The sequence below is a fragment of the Neolamprologus multifasciatus genome, chromosome 14 (genome assembly GCF_963576455.1).
Source record: "Neolamprologus multifasciatus chromosome 14, fNeoMul1.2, whole genome shotgun sequence".
In the NCBI taxonomy this organism is placed as follows: Eukaryota; Metazoa; Chordata; class Actinopteri; order Cichliformes; family Cichlidae; genus Neolamprologus; species Neolamprologus multifasciatus.
Window position 1 is genome coordinate 25,205,603 of NC_140452.1, and position 19,347 is coordinate 25,224,949.

Consider the following 19,347-nt stretch of genomic DNA (forward strand, 5'->3'; position numbering starts at 1 on the left):
TGATTTACACCCACTTCAGCATTTTTTTTTTTATTCCCTTCAACATCCATGTGTTATCTGACCCAGGTTTGGGCAAATTTGCATCTAAATACAGTGCGCGCTGGTGATGTTGCCAAAATGAGAGGGATTTAGAGCCAACATAGGCGATTCACAATCCTGGATAGACTGCTGACTACAGTTGTCCATACGAGTCCATTAGCTGACTTTAATTATTTGATAGCAGAAGGGTGGCTACCCCCTGATGCTGTTTTCTGCAGCAGCATGACTGAACTTGCAATACGCTCTTTGGACTTAGATCAGTAAACTCCTTCCATCATATCACTGCAGCGAAATACGATCCTAGTGCCACAGTTTCATGTCCCGCTGGTTCCCACTCATCAAACTATTTAAAATATTCCTCAAACATTTTCTAGTCCAGTTGCATACTTTGCAAAGCAGTGCCCCACATAGAAATATGCTTTGAAACACATAGGCTAGTGGGAAATTAATGCACAAGGGACGGGTAAAACCAAGGTTTTCCATGTGTTTGCATTGCAAACAAGATGAGCCATGTGGGGGAAAATGAATGCCATTTGTTGAGACTAATTAATAAAGAACATGCAGATGTGCAATTGGGGAGGATTTGTTTTGGTAGCTTGCTCTGCTACATGCTCTCCGTGCTTAATTAAGCAGATAATGGCAAATTTATCTGAGATAGAATTTGTAAGTGAGAAGGACTGAGTAAAAAGGTAAAGGGGCACAAAAATGCTCTGAATTATGATGCATCCGCACAGAATTATCTTCCTTATATGTTAAGCTGTGTGAAGAAATCATTTCTAAATGTTACATCTTCATTACCGCAAACACATCACAGATGCTATAAAGCATCTCTGGCTTGTACCCTTGCATCAGCAACAAAACTGAGATGGTGAGCTACAGATGTGCTAGAGGAAGCACACATTTAAGCGCCTGTATGAATTGAAAAATAACATCTGCCTTCATTAAACTCGCTAAATTCTCAATGAATTTACTCATGTGAACAGCAGACGATCAATGTTAGACCTCAGGTTGTCAGTCAGTCTGTTCCTCTCTGCAGTATTCTACTCAGCCAGCCACATGACAGTGCGTTAAGGCTAGAAGCCATGAGCGGGTGGCCCACAAACAGCTTTCCCAGCCTTCATAGGCATCTGACGCTACTGGAGTTTGAGGCCGGTCCTACTGGAGAACAGCTGCCTGCAATGACCCAGAGAGACTGGAAATTGAGCTTTAAGAAAGGCAAAAAAAGCATTTTTTTGCTGGCACGATCTCCAGGAAACAGAGAAGTTGGAAGATTGTTCCAAAAACACCATCTGGTCTCCACTTTGAACTAACCGATCAAAAGCTGTCGGCCAACTATAACACCACCCTCCCCAATTCATCCTGTTGTTTTCACAGAAGCTCCGATCAGTCCTACGATTCCCCTTTTCCTCTTTTCATCCATTCCTCCCCCTTTCTTTCTCTCTGTCTCGCTCTCTCTCCCTTGCTACTACTCTCTTGACAAATGTTGAGAATTAACAGTCTTGCATATTGATGTGCTGTCGCATCATGCCTCAAATGCCCTCGCTCAGCAACTCATGCATTTATACATCATAGCAGCAAATGGACTTTATTAAGTAGATGTCTGTCATATCTAAAAGGTCAGTGGTTAGACAAGCTACAGTCCCTTATCCACACCCAGGGCACTGCTGATAGACTTTTGACGGCTGTTGCTCCCATGGCTGTCTTTGCTTCCGGCTTGGGGGATATGGAGCTATCCAGGAAGTTACTGGTGTAACTTATAGATGTAAAATCCTCATGACATTACCACTTGCTGAGAGAAAGTGGGGGGATTTTTTAAGGGAGGGTCAGTTCAATCATTTGAAAAGAACATTAATTTGTAGCCGGGGAGACAGTAATGAGCATTTGTGTCCTTAGAAGTCTCTTGGCGGCCAGAAAGAGGTTGGCATAGTTAAAAAGGACAGTTCAGGAATATTTTTAGTGAAAATGGTTTCTGAATTAGCTTCTACATTACTGTGTCTATCAGCATAGACACATCCGTCAGATCTCTCTTGCTTTCTTTTTATGTATGCCTCTCTCTGTACTCTTGCACATTCTTGCTGAATTTTATTACCATCTCCACCACTGCCACGTCTGTCATTCTACCCCTGAGGTCCCCTCTGCCCACAGTTTAGTCCACGCAATTAACAGCTTGCAACGTTAAGAAAAAAAAAAGTACTGGGCAGCTAACACTATTGCTCGAGGCATGGATGGCTTTTCTGTTTTATTAGGACGTACACCCATGTGCACTTTCATATGCACACAAAACCCCTTGAATGTCTGCCTTCGCTCACAAACACGTAGATGCACACAGTTCGCCGCTCGGTGCCTGGTTGACTGTGGCCTTCGGTCGTTCCATCCGCAGTATTGTTGTTTTCTCTATTGGCCCAGGGAGAGCTGGCACAGGTGGAGCTCGTGGATTTGAAGAGCTCATGGTAGAGTAGTTGGTGGGGGATTGGAGGTGGGGTGGGGGTGGGAGGGAGGACTGTCCTGGAGGGAAATGAGTCTGCTGATGGGGAATATGGTGTGCGAGTAGGAAGGAATATGACACCTGGACCACCCCCCTCTCTGGGTTTTTGTGGCAGCTGAGCCAGCCTAGAGCATCTGCACAGCCACAGGGTAAAAAGCAGTTTTCCTGCACTTCATACCCACACACACACACACACACACACACACACACACACAGTCGTACAGAATCACACTTCATAACTATACACAAAGTTGTTTGGCTTCATTTCAGTGGCGTTTGGGTGTTTCTTTAATTCTATGTGGAATCTCTTTGCCGACCACACTGCTCTTCATCCACATCCAAACACAGTTCCTGCTTGGTGCTTTAGCTTTTTTTTCTGAACATAGAGCAGCTATACCTTTGAAACAGATGGCTACACCAGCAACAAACTCAGATCCAGCGCTTTCTCCTGGTGGCTGCTGCCTTACCAGTATTCCACTAGTATCCCAGAAAACACGTAACACCATGTCTTAGATTACATTTGGTTTTACTAACTTATAGTCAAGGGATAAAAATAGTTGTAATTCAAAACACTTTGTTCACCTGATTTGCCAGTAATAATACTAATACACGTGAACAACTACTGGTTATTTATATATTAAATGATAATTTTCTCTGACATTGTTCAACACTGAACAAAATGTACCTAGCATAATTACAGAAACCCTGCTGAATGAATCTCCGTCTGTGAAATGGTGAGGTAAATAGCTGCTTGTTTCACACGGGACGGGTTTGATATGGAAATAAACGCACATCTTCAAAAAGAATCCCACCTTTGTCAATTAGGACAAATTAAGTTGTTTATTAATTTTGCATAATGTGAATATTTTTAATTGTAACACCCGTTTTAATTGTACCTTATAACATTATTTTAATTGCAGCGTATTGCACTGTGGACTATTCACTGTGTGCAAATTGCCGTTAGCTGAAACTCATTATCAAGTCAAGTTTTCCTTTGATTTGCTCCTTAGAAATAATATTTGAGAATAAAAATAGCATGTTATCCTCCACACCTGTGAAGCACACTACAGCGTTACTTAACAACAGCGCCCAGTCTTCTCATGAGCGGTATGAATATTAGCCGTCTTTGGGCACAACGCCAACCCCAGCATTAACCCTGCTAATTCTGCACAATGAGAATATGTCATTTGTGTTTTTAACACACTGTTCTGCAAGTCTTGGCAGCGAGGTAATTAAAAATCATTCTATTTGACACAAATCAAAGTCTATTTACATTTTTCCCTAAAAATACAGGGTTAGGGTAAAGTTGGGGTTAGTGTTAGCACTTGTGATGAACTACACCTCACAGGGTTACAATATGGATTGAAAAACTTAGGAGAACAAACTATGCTAACTTGTCACAACTGCTCTTACTACCACTGTAATCTATTTTAAGACCATCCATCCATCCATTCGCTTCCGCTTCTCCTTTTCAGGGTCGCGGGGGGCGCTGGAGCCTATCCCAGCTGTCATAGGGCGAGAGGCGGGGTACACCCTGGACAGGTCGCCAGTCTGTCGCAGGGCCAACACACAGGGACAGACAACCATTCGCACTCTCATTCACTCGCACATTCACACCTAGTGGCAATTTGGATTATCCAATTAACCTATCCCCACAAGCTGCATGTCTTTGGACGGTGGGAGGAAGCCGGAGTACCCGGAGGGAACCCACGCAAACACGGGGAGAACATGCAAACTCCACACAGAAAGACCCCGGCCTGATGTTGGAATTGAACTCAGGACCTTCTTGCTGTGCTATTTTAAGACCACCAGATTTAAATGACTTTTACCTGTTGTTTTTATTTTGGAGTATTTTACTTATGGTTAGCATTGTCAATACCCTAACCATAAGTACAGTCTGATTTAAGTTATGGTTAGCAGTGAGGTAGTGAGAGAAGGGTAGGGTTAGGGTAGCAGTTTGCTCATTGACCAAGAGTTTTACAGCGAACATAACCCCGACAAACAGGCTCTGGTGTCCTAGGTTATGTCGTAACATATTTGCTACGAGGTAATTTTTTTTAGTCAGTGGTATTCTGCACTCGCTCGCCTGGAATTAGAGGAAACTTCCAGTGACCTGCGATTATTTCACCCAGAGAATGTCGTTCATTTTCCATTGGTTTGGGGTTCCCACATTGATGAGAATCACTTCCTGTTTGTATGCAGCTTAAGTAGCTAGCAGCTGTGGCTAATAATAAAATATTAACGTTGACATGGGAGCTAAGGAGCAAGCAGCGCTGGCCCTGACTGTCTGAATGTTAATAATCTAAAATTCAAAATCTAAAATCTAAAAAAGGTTCAGTTTCTGGTAAAGTCCCAGAGTGACGCAGAGAAAAGTCTACCAGCAACTAGACAGAAACAGTGGCAGCCAACCTTACAAGCCACATCTGTTTAACAACAAAAATATGTCACCAAGCATGGAACTACCTCAAACTGGTGTATTTCTTTTTATAGAACAGTATAGGTAATACTCACACATACATGTATATGTTTTACTATGTTTATTTCATTTTATACATGTTTTACAGTATATCATACCGGTTGAAAATACTGTTGTCACTGATGTTATTGTACTTTATACTTAAGTATTTAAGTATTTTTGTCTTTTTTTTATTGTAATATCAAACACCGTGTCAGGTGGGGGTTTTTTTGGGGGGGGGGGGTTGGGGGGGGGGGTTGTTGGGTTCTTTTGTTGTTGTGGGTATCAGTTTGAGTTTGAAATTCTAGCATTTTGTCAACCCTGCACAGCTAAATCAGTTTTTGAACAAATCTGGGTCCTTCTAAATAAAATTAATTGGTCCTTGTTGTCATGAACCCGACTGCACAGCCAGGACAAAAAGGCAGATGCTCACAGAAGCCAATTAAAAACTTGTTTGTTTTAAATTAATGAAACAAAGAACAGTCTTAAACTAACCATGGTGTGTGTGGCCAGTATGATGAGTGGTGTAAGTGAGCGCCTGAGTGATGAAATGGTGTATGCAGTGTTGCATGCTAGTGCAAGAAAGCAAACCATAATCCAAAACGGTGCCTTGGGGAGCCACATAGCAGCTACGCTCTAAGGATATCTGCAGAGCACCGGTCCAGTGAGACCAGGTATTGCCAGCCTTGATGATTGGAAAACAAGCCACACCCCCTCTCCAGCACCTGCCACACCAACAAGCTTAAAGGAAAGCAGGGTGGAGCGGGTCGTCTTGTATTTTGAGGCTGCATGTTTCCCCCACTATTTATAAGGGTATTTTGTCTCCTTTGCAAAATTAGACATAATTTTCACTTTTCTTGCTGAGTCTTTTTCAGCCACAAACAGTGTTGACAACAAAGTGTTTGTCTCAGGTTTACAGTTCACTGCAGCATGTTTGAGGAGGCTGCCAGTTCGGTAATTGGTTGTCTTTGTGTCTATGTTTTTATAGATCTCCCACTTGTAAATCTCTCGGTGGAGCCTCAGCCTGTTCTGGAGGGCAACCTCGTAAAATTCCACTGCTCCGCAAAGGCCAACCCTCCTGTCACACACTACAGGTGAGATCATTAAAGAGTATGAAAACAAAGTCATGAATGCTCAAACCATGATAATATAGTGTACAAGAACAACGCACCGCGGTAAACTTTAAATGACGTCTTTTCTAATTGATGTTGCCAGCGGATGATACATTTTCACACAGAGTCGGAATTAACGCTTCATTATTGATCACATTCATCATTGTCAGCCAGCTCCTTATGATGTCATGACACCGTTATATATGCCCGCACTTTAAAATGAAGAGACGAAAAGGAACGTTTCGCCAAAAATACACCTTAGAAACCTTCATGTTTTACTGAGCTGCAATAAACCAGTGCAGGGCTTTGTTGTAGAGCTGTTCACCTCCCTTGAACTTGAAATGTCCCGTAGTGTTTTCGTGCACCATTTCATCGTACATAATTTTTATTTTCGTTGTATTTTTAAATGAGTCACATGTTTGAAAGATTGGATATTATTATCGCGCCTGGATTCAGTGTTTTATTGTGAGGGTCACAGCAAGATGTGTCACAAGATGTAGTAATTTTACTGACTCACTCGGAGGAAGGTTAAATCATCACATTAGAACAGAATAAAGAGCGAAGTTAACAGATCAGAATGAGCAAACTCTTCATCACGAGGCAGACATTAGTCTAATTAAAAAAGAAACGCAAGTTCTTGTAGACAGATCCCAGCTTATCTTATGTTGTCACCACTGTGAAGCAATGTGACAGGTGCTTCTGAGACATATTTGTGTATTTGGATGCCTTTAAAAGGGACAAAGACCGTAGATTGGGGAAATCTGTGTGTCTGTGCAAGAATGCAAAGGTTCTTCAGCAGCCCGGTGCAGCAAAAGGGACAGATTAGGGTGCCACTGAAAACCACTTGAATGGCTTGAAGACTGATAACATCGCCGGGGCCCGTATATGCTTTCTTTCATCTTCGGGAAGTTTGCTGACAGTTTTCAGAACATGTTTTCAGTTTCAGCTGTTATGTCAAGGTTGTTGACAAAAATCCCTTTCAGTTCATTTTATCTAAAGTACCAAGAGCCAAAAAATGTCCAAAATGTCATGGGATTTCATCGTTTTTGAAGCCGCTGTTCAAATAAGAAGTGTTTGGAGGTTTTTATTTTCCCCTCCCTTTTTTTTTATTGTACTGCAACTATACAAGCTTAGAAGGCTGTATACTGTGTGTTTACTTCAAATCTGTTCTGTATATTTGTCAGACATACACATCTCATGCTTCAGCTAAACAAACAAATCTTTTCTTTTTTCTGTTTTTTAAGTAGACTGCCAGACAGAGTATTGATAAAATATCGTCAAGCCGCTAGATTACATTAGAGTGCATTAAAATAATGGCAAGTATCTATTTTAACCCATATGTTGGTGGCCACGCAACCGCTCAACTAACCTGGCAGGTTTAATATCAAAGTAAAAACAGAAACAATTAATTTCTAATGCACTGCTTTTCCTCAGCAGTTGCCCTCTTTGTCTATTAAATCTTGGCTTATTCTCAGTTGTACATGTTAGCCTGTGTTTATTTTTTTTTCTTACATCAGTAATTGTAATGGCACAAGAAAGTGGACATTAATTATTCTCATAAAGCCTTCGCACAGCCTTCCAGAAGTGTAATACTGAAGTGATTTGTCAAGAGATGGTTTTCTGTGTGGGAGGTTTTTAAAACCCGGCAAAAAATAAATGGAGTGAAATCGATAGCAAAGGGAATTGGCTGGCTCAGAATCTTGTAATGGTACTGGGAAATGAAATGGATGTACAACATACTCACAGGTGGCAAAACAGAGATGTTGCCTTTTGATGGATCCTGCCCTTTTGAAAAAGAAAAGGGGAGGAAGGGCAGTGATATTGTGGAAAACAAGGTTTGTATTTGATTGTGTAGGTGCACAGCAGAGACAGAACGTCTATCTTACCTGCAAAAGGGATTTCACCTCTATTGTTATAAGACTGGATCAATGCGAGAGCCAGACTTCTCCCCGGGGTATCGAGAGCTAAAATTCAATGGCAGTTGAGATAACTTTTTCTTCTAGTTTGACAAACTAAAAAAGGAAAAATGGTTCAGAAGCTATGCTTAAAGCTTGAGAGAAAAGAGACTAAAACTGCCATATCCCCTCTTTTAAATCTTATTATTTCTTTTCCTTTCTTTCTTCTCGCCCCACTGTTATTGGCACAATCCACAGTGGGATTTAGAAACCATAATCAGACTAATAATTGCCATTATTTAAAACTGTACTCTTTTTGACAGTTACACAGTTTCATAGTCCCTCATTCAGATTTATCTGCAATTTGTACAAGCACTTTAGGACTTCCATGGACCGTTGCCGTTCAGGTCACGGTAGACTGAGAAATTTTGGGAATCATATCGCTTGCCTGATAGGCTTTGACTAGGGAGAGACCCTCACAAATTTCCCCTCTAGAGAACAATATCACAGAGGAGAGCAGGAAGCTGGTCAAGCAGTGTGGGGCCATTATTCAGTACTAATACACTCTGTCTACCCGAGATCAGATATAGTACAAGGACACAAGAGTTCTTAGACGGATGGTTTCTTTTCCATTCCCGGGAGTGCCATCCATTCCCAGTGTGCACTGCACCACTTTGCCATCCTCCAGTTCAACAGACTCCTGAGACACAGACCCAAGATAGTGGGGGCACTAGTCAAAGGAATGGTGCCTTCTGCTGTTCATAACCTCTCGTGCTTAAACATAGCAACGGTAATAAGATATATTTCCATACCTGAAATGCTTGAACTTGTGCCAGATCACAGTTCAAGAGCAAAGAGGAAAGAAGGGGACTGTTGGAAGTGAAGATAAATGCAATGCTCAAAAAAGTGAAATAAGAGTAACTGGCATGTGCTTCCGCTGGCAGTCAGGGAATCAACATACTCCAGGAGGGGAGGACGAGTGGGTTGGAACATCTTCATTACTGTTTATAATGTTTGGGAGAGATAACTGGCAAACATCAGAATCACGCAGCTAGCACACAAGGTTTTCTCGGATCCAAACAAGAAGCCACCAGAGAGAAGAGAAAGAATAACAAACAAAGCAAATCAGGTCCCTCATCTGCCGATACAGCATAGCTGTGCACAGAGCAACAACAAAACCCATTCCTTTGCATGACACTGTAACAAATAACATCCCAGTCCTCCCAACACTTAACCGCTGTTGTTGTTGCTACTGCTGGATGGATTGCTTGCATGGCTTACGCTGCTGTGACCATACCCAAAATCAATACAAACTTGGGACATGGCTAATTTTTACATTCATCATAATCCTCATTGAAATAAGAGAAAAATAATTGTCTCTGTAATTCAGAGCATATTTGCCAACGCACCATCGTGCACCATTTCTACAAATATACAAGTCAAGGTGAGGGAAGTAAAAAAGCTCAGACTAAACTAAACTGTTTTAATAGCCCCCACCTAAAGCTTGGCATAAATCTAAATGAGTAAACTGCTAGACAAATCCGGATTGTGTGGGGGAAAAGTCCCTGACTGCACCCTGGAAAAGTTGGTTGGTCTAAAATATTCCTAACTTTTTTGAGGTTATCCTAAACTTTTAAGGACCCACAAAACACTTGTCTATTTGTCAAATCGATATCTGTAGAACCTGCTTCGGTTTCTCCGTAGATCAAAAAATAGCTCCATAATTTATGTCCATGTCAAAATGGCTCTACGCTATTACTAAACCTGCATATTTATTTTACGTTCCTCTGAGAGTAGTCATCACTTTCAATATGCATGGAAGGCAGAATAGAACGGCGCTGTGCCGTGCTTAACCATGCTGATAATAACTGTAGGGCCTGATTTACTGTGAGTCTCAATGCTGATGGCACAGATACCTGCCTAATTTAATTGTTATTGTTTTATTGCCTTAATCACATTCAGGAAATACACCCCCCTCCCCCAACTCCACGTCACTTTCACCCTCTGCTTCCATTAACGGCAGACCTTTTATCTGTATAACACTATTAACTTGCACACCCATGAACATAACAAACACACGCACACATTGTACAAACCTGCGCGTTCACACGTAGACACATGCCCATGCACAGAGACACTCAGGCACACCCTTTGTCTGAATCAAATCCCTGAATAGAACACAGCAGTGTAAAGTGAGTCAGCTACTGAGTAAGCTCGCGCTGGCCCTTCTAACCTCCCAAAGGGAATGCAGGTGTTTGTGTTAGCCTGCTCCAGCTATGTTTAGACATGAGCCTTGGACAAGGCCCAGCACACCAACAGAGCTTCCATGCTCCCCGCGGACGACGGCGTTCTGTCTCTGCTCCCTCTAACACTGTCAAAGGCTCCCAAACCTGGCAGCCGCAGCCTCCACTCGGGAGCAGCCGGCTGCCCGAACATCTGTGCTTACCCCATTACGACTCCTACAGTATGCCCTGGTAAAGTGAAACGGTGGCATAGTCTTATGTAAATGCAGATGTCATAGCATCACTGTTTGTGTTGTTTTTGGTCTTTATCTTCAGTCATGAACCATCTATTGAGTCACTTTACTTGTTTCAAAGCTTTCAGATCAAATAATCTTCATGGTTTATAACTTGTGAAATTTACTTGAACTGTTGCACTTTATCCTTTTATGCTCTTTTTTGCTCTTGAATTTCATGCTTTTTTTCTGAATTTCAAGAACACATTAAAGAAAATTAGTTTGATTAATTTATTTAACGACCTCAACCCTTGAAAATTTGCCGACTATGTTGAAAAGCCGGGTGTGTGCCAAATAACAACTAATTTAAATGAACTCGACCAATTCTGCCAAGAGGGGCGATGAAATATCCAGCCAGAATTATGCCAGAAGCTTGCTGATGGCTACTAAAAGCTTCTGGTCGAGGTGCAACTTGCTAACGGACATTAACCAAGGGTCAAACCATACTTTTTACCCTGTGTGGATTAGAGAAAATAAATCATTTAATAAATTAAAGAAATAATGCACCTAATCCTAGCTTTTAAAATCTTTAAAGGTATATGCTGTTAATATTATTATTACAACCTGATAAGAGAAAAGTTTAAAGCAATCTTTAAAAGGCCAAAGTTACCATGAAATTCATCCACATGATGAGTGTACGCAAACTGTTTTTAGAAAGACTGGCTTACCTCCTTAGTTACTTATTTCTTTCTGCTGTTTAAAATGAAGTTCTATGGGGATTCACTCAATCTTGGAGCAAACATCAAGTGGTCAGCCACTTGACCCACTTTAGTTTCATTTTTCTTCAGTGCTGGAAGTTGCTGCTCGGTTTTGTCAGTAGCTGCTTCCAAGAGCAAGAGTAAACTGGGAACCGTTTGCCAGTCTAATTCCTGTACTCCATCCTCCTTCATCGTGATCTTTGTTCAGTAATCAGTGTCATCATCGACATCATCATTGTCATCATCCTAATCATCATTATTATTGTCTTCATCCTGATTACCAGAACATCGCAAGTGTAATTAATAACGTCTTCGCCATCAACATCTGTATCATCCAAGTCATCTAAACAGCAGCTGAAAAAATAATAATCATATTCAGAATGATGGGAACATCAGCAGTCGTCATCATTAACATAATGGTTTTCACATTGTCTGGAAATGTATAAAATCTACGTAGAATCCTAAGTATCACTGTGGATAATGCGCTGCTACTCGAATGATTGGACTTTGCAGATATACAGTCATACTGTATTATATTCAGTTTGTGTGTTGTAATCCTCCCATGACCTGACCAGTTCGCAAACATCAATACTACTTGATTAGACAGGCCTAAAACACCTGTCTGCCCTAATTTCATTATTTTTGGAAACGCAGGTGTTGCAGTGTTCTCAGCTGTATTGTTGTCACACAAAAACACGGCTCGGAAAAGATCTACTGCTTAAAATAAGCAAGCATGGAAAAGAAAAAAAAATCCCACGAAGCCCAATTAGAATTCTGCTTCAATTCACTTACTGATTGAATGAGGTAATCTGTTCTCATTTAAATGATTTTTAGTCAAGCATGGGGCCAGCTTAGCCATGGAAAACAAATGAGTTCCCTATCCCATGAAAACTCTTCTCGGTACTGGCAGGAATATAAAATGGAGACAAGCACTGGCACCGCTGTCATTGTTTTCATTTGCCACATCAGCATGCAGCCACATATTTACTGTGGAAGATATCAGCGTGCATGATACATTGCATGCCCCACAGCACTGTCTAAATTTTTCCAGAGCGATCCGGCACATCCACATGCGCCTTTGCTTCATTTTTATAAATGGGCCTTGTCTGTCCCGGCAGCAGTGAGCCATCCGCGCCACGCCGAGTGAGACGCCACTGCCCGTGACATCATAAAAGTCTCACCTGAACATGTCGGGGGAGGGGGGTCTGTGTCATCGTCACACCGGCTATCATTCACAAACACAAACAGATGCTTTTTAATGCGATCCCATGCCAATTTATTAACGTCAGCTGTTGTGTTTAATACAGTATGTGTCAAGCAATGTCTTCAAAGGTGGAGGAGCTAACCATTTTTCATTCTGTAGTGCTCTGGCACTCTCTGTCTGGCGTAATGAGGAACGTGCTGTCTGCTCCGAGTTGCCAGGGAGCTTGTCACTGCATGGAGGGCTGCCACAAAAATATGCTGAAGCCAGCACAGAAAACCAGCCCCAGAATGATGATTTATTTACACAAAAGGAACACCACCGACACAAGAAGGTGTGAGAAACCTGTCTTAATGTGTTTTCTCCTTTTCCTTAATTTTCCTCACACCCCTCCCGACATCTATCCTAACACCAGGTGGGCCAAAGGGGGAAGTATAATTAAGGAGGTCTCCGGGGACACATACGAGGTCATCGTGGATCACTCCTTCTTTACGGAGCCTGTGTCATGCGAGGTTACCAACCCTCTCGGCAGCACCAACATCAGCCGCAATGTTGATGTCTACTGTGAGTTTCTCCTTCAGTAATCCTACATGCATTCCCTTAATGCCAGCAGCGGAATAATGCATTGCTGCGTTGCATGTTTTGACACTGAGCTCAAAGAACTAGGGTCTTTATTTATGGATCTATGGATGTTTTTCTTGTTTTGTTTTTTTTCCCAATAGTTGGCCCTCGCATGGCTGCAGAGCCTCAGTCCTTGCAGGTTGACCTTGGATCTGATGCTGTGTTCAACTGTGCCTGGACAGGAAATCCCTCTCTTACCATCGTGTGGATGAAAAGAGGCTCTGGGGTGGTAAGTGTTTCAGTTTGCATTGATAAAAGTTAACTAAAACCTTATATAATCACATAATACAGCCGAGAGCAAACTTTTTTTTTTGTAATTATTCCTGAACTTGTTTCTGCAAAGTACTTTGGGTTATTTTTTTTCTATCATAGCTCAGTGGTTTGTAAAGTTCCATTAGACCTAATTTTTTTTTTTGTCCCAGCCTCCTGGTGACCTGCTCTCAAGTGAGATCCATTGATTTGATCCTCAAATTCAGTCTCATTCCACCTTTTCTTTTGTCAACATTAAAGGCCAAAGCTTTACTCGCCTGAGCTCAGACCCTAAATTGGATTTTAATAATTGAGAAGAGGTGACCTTTAAGGTATTAAATGGTTCGTGTGCTGCCTTGTTTTTTTTTTTCTTCTTCTGTTAGCGCTGCTTTGCTGCCATCACAAATGCAAAGGTGACTTTGGAGTAGCTACATTTGATGATCTTTGACTTCTTTGCCGCAGGTTCTTAGCAACGAGAACCTCCTGACATTGAAATCCGTGAGACAGGAGGACGCTGGGAAATACGTTTGCCGTGCCGTCGTGCCACGTGTTGGAGCAGGGGAGAAGGAGGTTTCTCTTACTGTCAATGGTAAGCTGCAATATTTGCATGTCTTACACAAAAACGGGTATTGATACACCTCCACGAAGCTGTGAAATGCAAATAAAAGTGAGTGTTCAGGTCTGAGGTCAATGGCAGCAGGAAGACAGCAACTTGTCACAAGATTCTGTATCCAGCTTCCTTTGTAGTTTATATAAATCTTCTTCTGTGCAGCTTCCAACAGAATATATGACTGCATTTCTCTCCTCGAGTCTTTTTCATTGAATGTATTTGTTTCTTAGAGACAGCTAATTTTATCAGGCAAGCATAGTGACAAAACACAAACCAGCATACACGGCAAAAGAGCGTTCCATAAAATGATGCTCATGCAAATGAATTTTGCTAACAAAGGTAACGTGATAAAAACCCAGTTCGTTTTGTTAGCAATCATTACTGTGGCAGCTGATGAAACAGGAAAAAATAAAATAAACAGACTTTGTGTTTTCAAGATTTGGCGCATGTTTCATAAACAGGTGAAATGTACTTAAATGCTAATTATATTCTGCGTGAGTCACAGGGAAGCTGCGTTTTCTGAGGCACTGACTGACTAATGAATACCAGCCTTGGTGGGAGACCTGGCAACTCTCAAACAAATGACTTCATTACCAGTGCTTGATATTCATGGCACATGCTTCGGTGTGGCAGAGGTTCTTAGTTGTGGGATTTACATGTTTCTTATTTTCCCTCTTGTCCATCTGAAAGAAACCTGTGCTAAACCAAAGGGGGAAAAAAGAAACAAGAAAAAAACCCAAACAAAACAATCCAGCTTTACAATGCCGGCAACGAGATGATGTTGAGTTAATTCTCACAGTGTGTCAATGCACATTTTGAAAGCTAACAAAAGAGTTTGCCTGTAAGCAACACTGGTGCTCATTTGGGGATGAAGATACATCAAGTAGCAAACAGTGTGTTTTAAGATTTTCTTTTCAAAATCCAGACGCTAGTTTTGCATATCAGAAAGAATGGGATACCAGTATTCCCTCCAGCACAAGATCAGAACCATGACTTTCTATGAACTGCAATGAACATTTTCAGCCAGGGATTCAGCTGGAATCAAGGCAGAGAGGAGGAAAATTCATGTGTAATTCTTTTCTCTCCCATCCTTTTGAACATATACCGGCATCTTTTCTGCAGCCTTAATATGTAAACAGAATCCACCATATCCAGTGTGCTGGCGTATCTTGATGCATCTCGTTTCTGCTCATGCATCTGTGGAGATTGTGTTCTTTGTGAAAATGCTGCCACGAGAGAAAGAAGACGGATTGTTTTAATAAAGATTACAACACAACTCAGAGCACACTGGGAAACATGGAACAAAGCTGAAATAGCATGTTTATTCAGTCCCTGCAGACTTAATTCAAGTAAGTTTCTAGTTTCTAGTCTTTTATTTGTTCATATTCTTCATCTCTCTTCCTCTCTCTCTCACACTCTCTCTCTTGTTTTTTTTTGTTGTTGTTTTTTTCTTACCCACCACCTCTTTGCCCGAATTGTTATTTGACATTCAAAGCCTCCTTCCTTTTTACCCTTCTGAATAATTGAAATTCATCTCTTTTTCAAAACCACACGAGAAATCCCGAGTCATTTCTTACGCAGACCTTGAGGCAAATCAGATTGTCAAACTCGCGAAAGCGCAAACACTGTGGTTGAAGAGGTGGCGTGTGCCAAGTTGTCTCCCGAGGTTCCTTGATTGTCCTACGACAACGACTCGACTGCTGATACATAAGGTCTCCTTCCCTCTTATCATCCTGCCATCGAACAGCAATGAAAGCGTACGCGCCGCACGGCCGGATTCTCACGATGAATAAATAAACGAACGAATTAGCACTATTTTTGTACAACTTTCTGTTTGTTTAGTTTGTTTGTCTTGCACAGACGGCCACAATAATATATGTACAAATAAACCCCCCAAAAAAGGAGCAATGCTGTGAATGTTTACAGTATTCATGATGCGACAGTGTCTGCTGCACATTCGAATGTTTCTCTGCAGTTTGTTTTCCCTGCAGTTATCTCCTGATTCCTTAACGGCATCGTTTAAATTACATGTGTTTATAATTTGTCATTCCCTCTGTCTCTCCCTCTGTCGCTTTGTGTCACCGGCTCCCACTGTGGCATACCACATAGACATGAGGATTTTGCTTTCCCCGGGGAAGAATGTAATTTAATTATAATCAAACAGCTAGCAGGGGAGGCAGTTTCTGTTTAAGTCACTAATGGATACATATTGCTTACTCTAGACAAACGTTTTTAGAATACATAAGTCCTCAGCTTTTCATACATGGTCGTCAGGTAGACGGGAATACGAGGAAGAGCAGAAGACACGTCCATGTGTGTAGTTACAGTATTTGCATGATATTTTTGACCATTCTGCAGAAACTGGAAGGAGGTGACTTATCTGACATGCTTGGAAGGATTTAGCTTAACTTTTAAGTGCTATATACTCAGGCAGTACATATTAATTAATATATATCCACGTATATGTGTGGTCTGTATTTCTGTTTGTGGGCATGTGTGCGCCTTTGGGCTATTAACATGTATAACAACACACATACAGTACTTGGGCAGCCCAGGGAGAGAAAACCCATTACCACAGTGAGGGAGAGAGAGAGGGACGGAGAATCCCTCAATATCCCACAGAGCAATGGGTTGTTATAGATCTTTTTTTTTCTGCCGTTTCTCTTCCTAGACAGTCTTTATGTGCCAAGTTAATTAGCATTCCTACCTTCTTTAAACTAGCTGTGACACCACATAAGAAAGAAAAGTGCAAGTTAACGAAGGGGAAAACATTTAAGATGCAGCATATTTTATCTGACCGGCTACATTTAAGCCCGGCGAGATATGATCTGCAAGTCTTCCTGCAAGACTTTGAACTCATTTTTTTACCATTATGTGTACCCCTGATGTGCACTCACTCTGCTCAGCTCAGACATTATTTTTCATATGTAGGGGGAAAAAAACTTTTATACCCTCACTGTGAGGTTTACTGTACAAGCAGGAATGTTCATTCAAAAGTTCAAGCTAGTTCTTGCGGGCTTATATGATTTTTAGAGCATAACAGTTTTGAAGTCACTGGCTCAAATGTGTCAATTATGTGCAGGGAGGAGACAATTGTTAAGACATCTTGCTCTGAAGATTCAGTAAAGTGAGAAGCAAGGATAGGAGTAGTGTAACAAATGGAAGGAAGTGTGGTTATATCGTGTGGTTATTGACTGCTTGTGGCCATCTTGCAATGCTTTTAGTAACTATGTGACCTGTTTTAGAATATAATGTGCAGCAATATCTATTTTCTATAGTAGTTAACTTTTTATATGGAAAGCACTGATTTGGTCAGGCCTTCTGCTTGTCACTGGGATCAGTTTGTTGTTTCTGGTACTAAGTAAAAAACTGGGATGCCTATCTGCGTTATCCTACTTGTATTGCAAAAACATAGCTTAGCGTGCATGTTTGCATGGGTTTCCTCCATTTCTATGGTCTCTTTTCAGAGTCCAAACACATGCGTGTGTGTAATTAGTGTTCATTCATGTGAGTGGGAATGGTTGTATGTGTCTCTGTGTCAGTATTGTGACAAACTCGTGACCTTTTCAAGGTACAGTACCGTCTAAAAGTCCCTCAAGACCCCGCGTGCAAATGACTGCCAATAGAACCTACAGTCCAAAAACTGAGTTTGTAAAATGCCAGTAATCTTGAAAGTCAATTTTTGGTATCTTTATTCTTCAGCGCAGCCTGAACTCTCTTAGGAAAGCTTTCTTGTCATGTCTTTAAGTAATCTTTAGGAATAGTTCTCCAGGCTCCTTAATGGACATTCAAGGCTCTTCTGCTGCCTTTTCTTATGTTCTCTGTCAAAATAATCCCACTCTGCTTTAATGACGTTGAGGTCCAGACTTTGGGGAGGCCAATCTACAACTGAGAGTGTTTTAATGAATTGGCAGTTTGTTTGTCATTCTAAAAATGAAGAATAAAATCAATTTTAACAAGATCCCCAATTTCACTGGTTGACATGCAGCCCCATACCCTGACAGAGGCTCAGCTGTGTTTAACAGATTCGTGTCGAGACCTTTCTTTCAATGTCTTCTGTACATATTGTTGATGATTTGAACCAAAAGTTCATCAAAAAGTTCATCAAACTATAAAACATGCTGCCACTTGTGTAATTTGGCTTACTTCAGCCTTTTCTCCCCATTTCATTTCCTTAAGAATGGCTTCTTGACAGCCACCCTTCCACTGAGACCATTTTTGATGAGACGTCAGTGAACAGTTGATGGATTAAATGAAGGAGCAGATGCATTTCCCAGGTTCTGTGGCAGGTCTTTGCTTTATTTTCTTTCCTATTTCTTAAGGACAATGTCTTTCAGATACTGTTCATCTGTTTTTTAGACTTGCCACTTCTTCTGTTGTTCTCCACTTTTCTGGTTTTCACAGCTCTTTTTAAGGGCACCTTGCATTCAATACAGAAACATACAAAATGTGGAGCTATACCAGGCTTTCAGCTGGAGCACAATAATCTTGTTGGTCCAAAAATACTATTTTATCTTTGGCATTTTTAATGGATTTAATTAAAGAAATGAGAACATATGATGTGTATTTGCAACAGGCTCTTAATAACAGTTTACCTAAAGATACCATTTAAAATGGGTTCTTGGCTAAGTTCTCTGTTATGTGCAGATACAAAACTGGTTCATCCCTTCAGTTAGGTACATTTCTTATGCTTGAATGATTCAATTTGATGATGATGATAGGTGGCTTCATCATCAAACAAAATAACATTGCTCTTAAAACTCTTTGAAACACTTCAATTAAACGATCAGTGCAGTACTCATGTCCTGCTGCAATTCACAGTTTGCTGAAATTGTTAGCAGTGTACGTAATGAAAGTGTGTGTGTGCCCATGTGATAGCTGGAGCTGATGTGGTTGTGCCAGATTATAAACTTATTAGGACGATGACTTTTAAAATTACTTCAACAAAGCCATCAACGGTAACTTTAGGTGAAAACCATAAAGAAAAACTAGATCTTTGTCAGCATAGTGGAGTGCTCGTTTCCTTCATTGTGTGTCCATTCAGTACAAATGAGATGCATCGTCAAACAATCCCATCCTCATTCTTGACGTGTTTTTTCACTCTTCAAAAGTGTTTTCCATAAGAACATTAAGTGTTACTGTTGACTGATCGTTCCAAGATTGTTGTTTTCATTCAAAATAAATGCTTATGTGCATAAGGCAAGCAAGAGGCTCTCGAGTGTAGAATCGTAATCTTTTTTGGGGGTGTTTCTTTTAGGCTGAACCAGATTTTTTATGTTGATGTTTTCTGTTCATGTTTAAAGATTCTCTTAGCGCATACTGATTGTAGTTGCAGTTGTCGTTAATGCACTGTTTGTAGCCAGAAAATAAAACAAGCGCCCGTGGCCTGTGGTGGTGATGCTGAGTTATTACTGTAAATGTGTGTTCACAGCAGAGTGTGGAGACAGTATAGATCATGCTGCATGCA

General features: G+C 41.1%; 1 protein-coding gene across 8 annotated transcripts in view; it reads left to right on the forward strand.

The window, feature by feature from the left end:
- kirrel3b (kirre like nephrin family adhesion molecule 3b) overlaps positions 1–19,347 on the forward strand; it is a 170,046-nt gene that overhangs the window by 131,224 nt on the left and 19,475 nt on the right. For all 8 annotated transcript variants that reach the window (XM_085130697.1, XM_085130698.1, XM_085130702.1 and 5 more), the window contains exons 7-10: positions 5,968–6,073; positions 12,816–12,964; positions 13,123–13,250; positions 13,733–13,859. In XM_085130697.1, the coding sequence (XP_084986823.1) occupies positions 5,968–6,073; positions 12,816–12,964; positions 13,123–13,250; positions 13,733–13,859 (510 nt within the window). The remainder of the gene's footprint in view (positions 1–5,967; positions 6,074–12,815; positions 12,965–13,122; positions 13,251–13,732; positions 13,860–19,347) is intronic.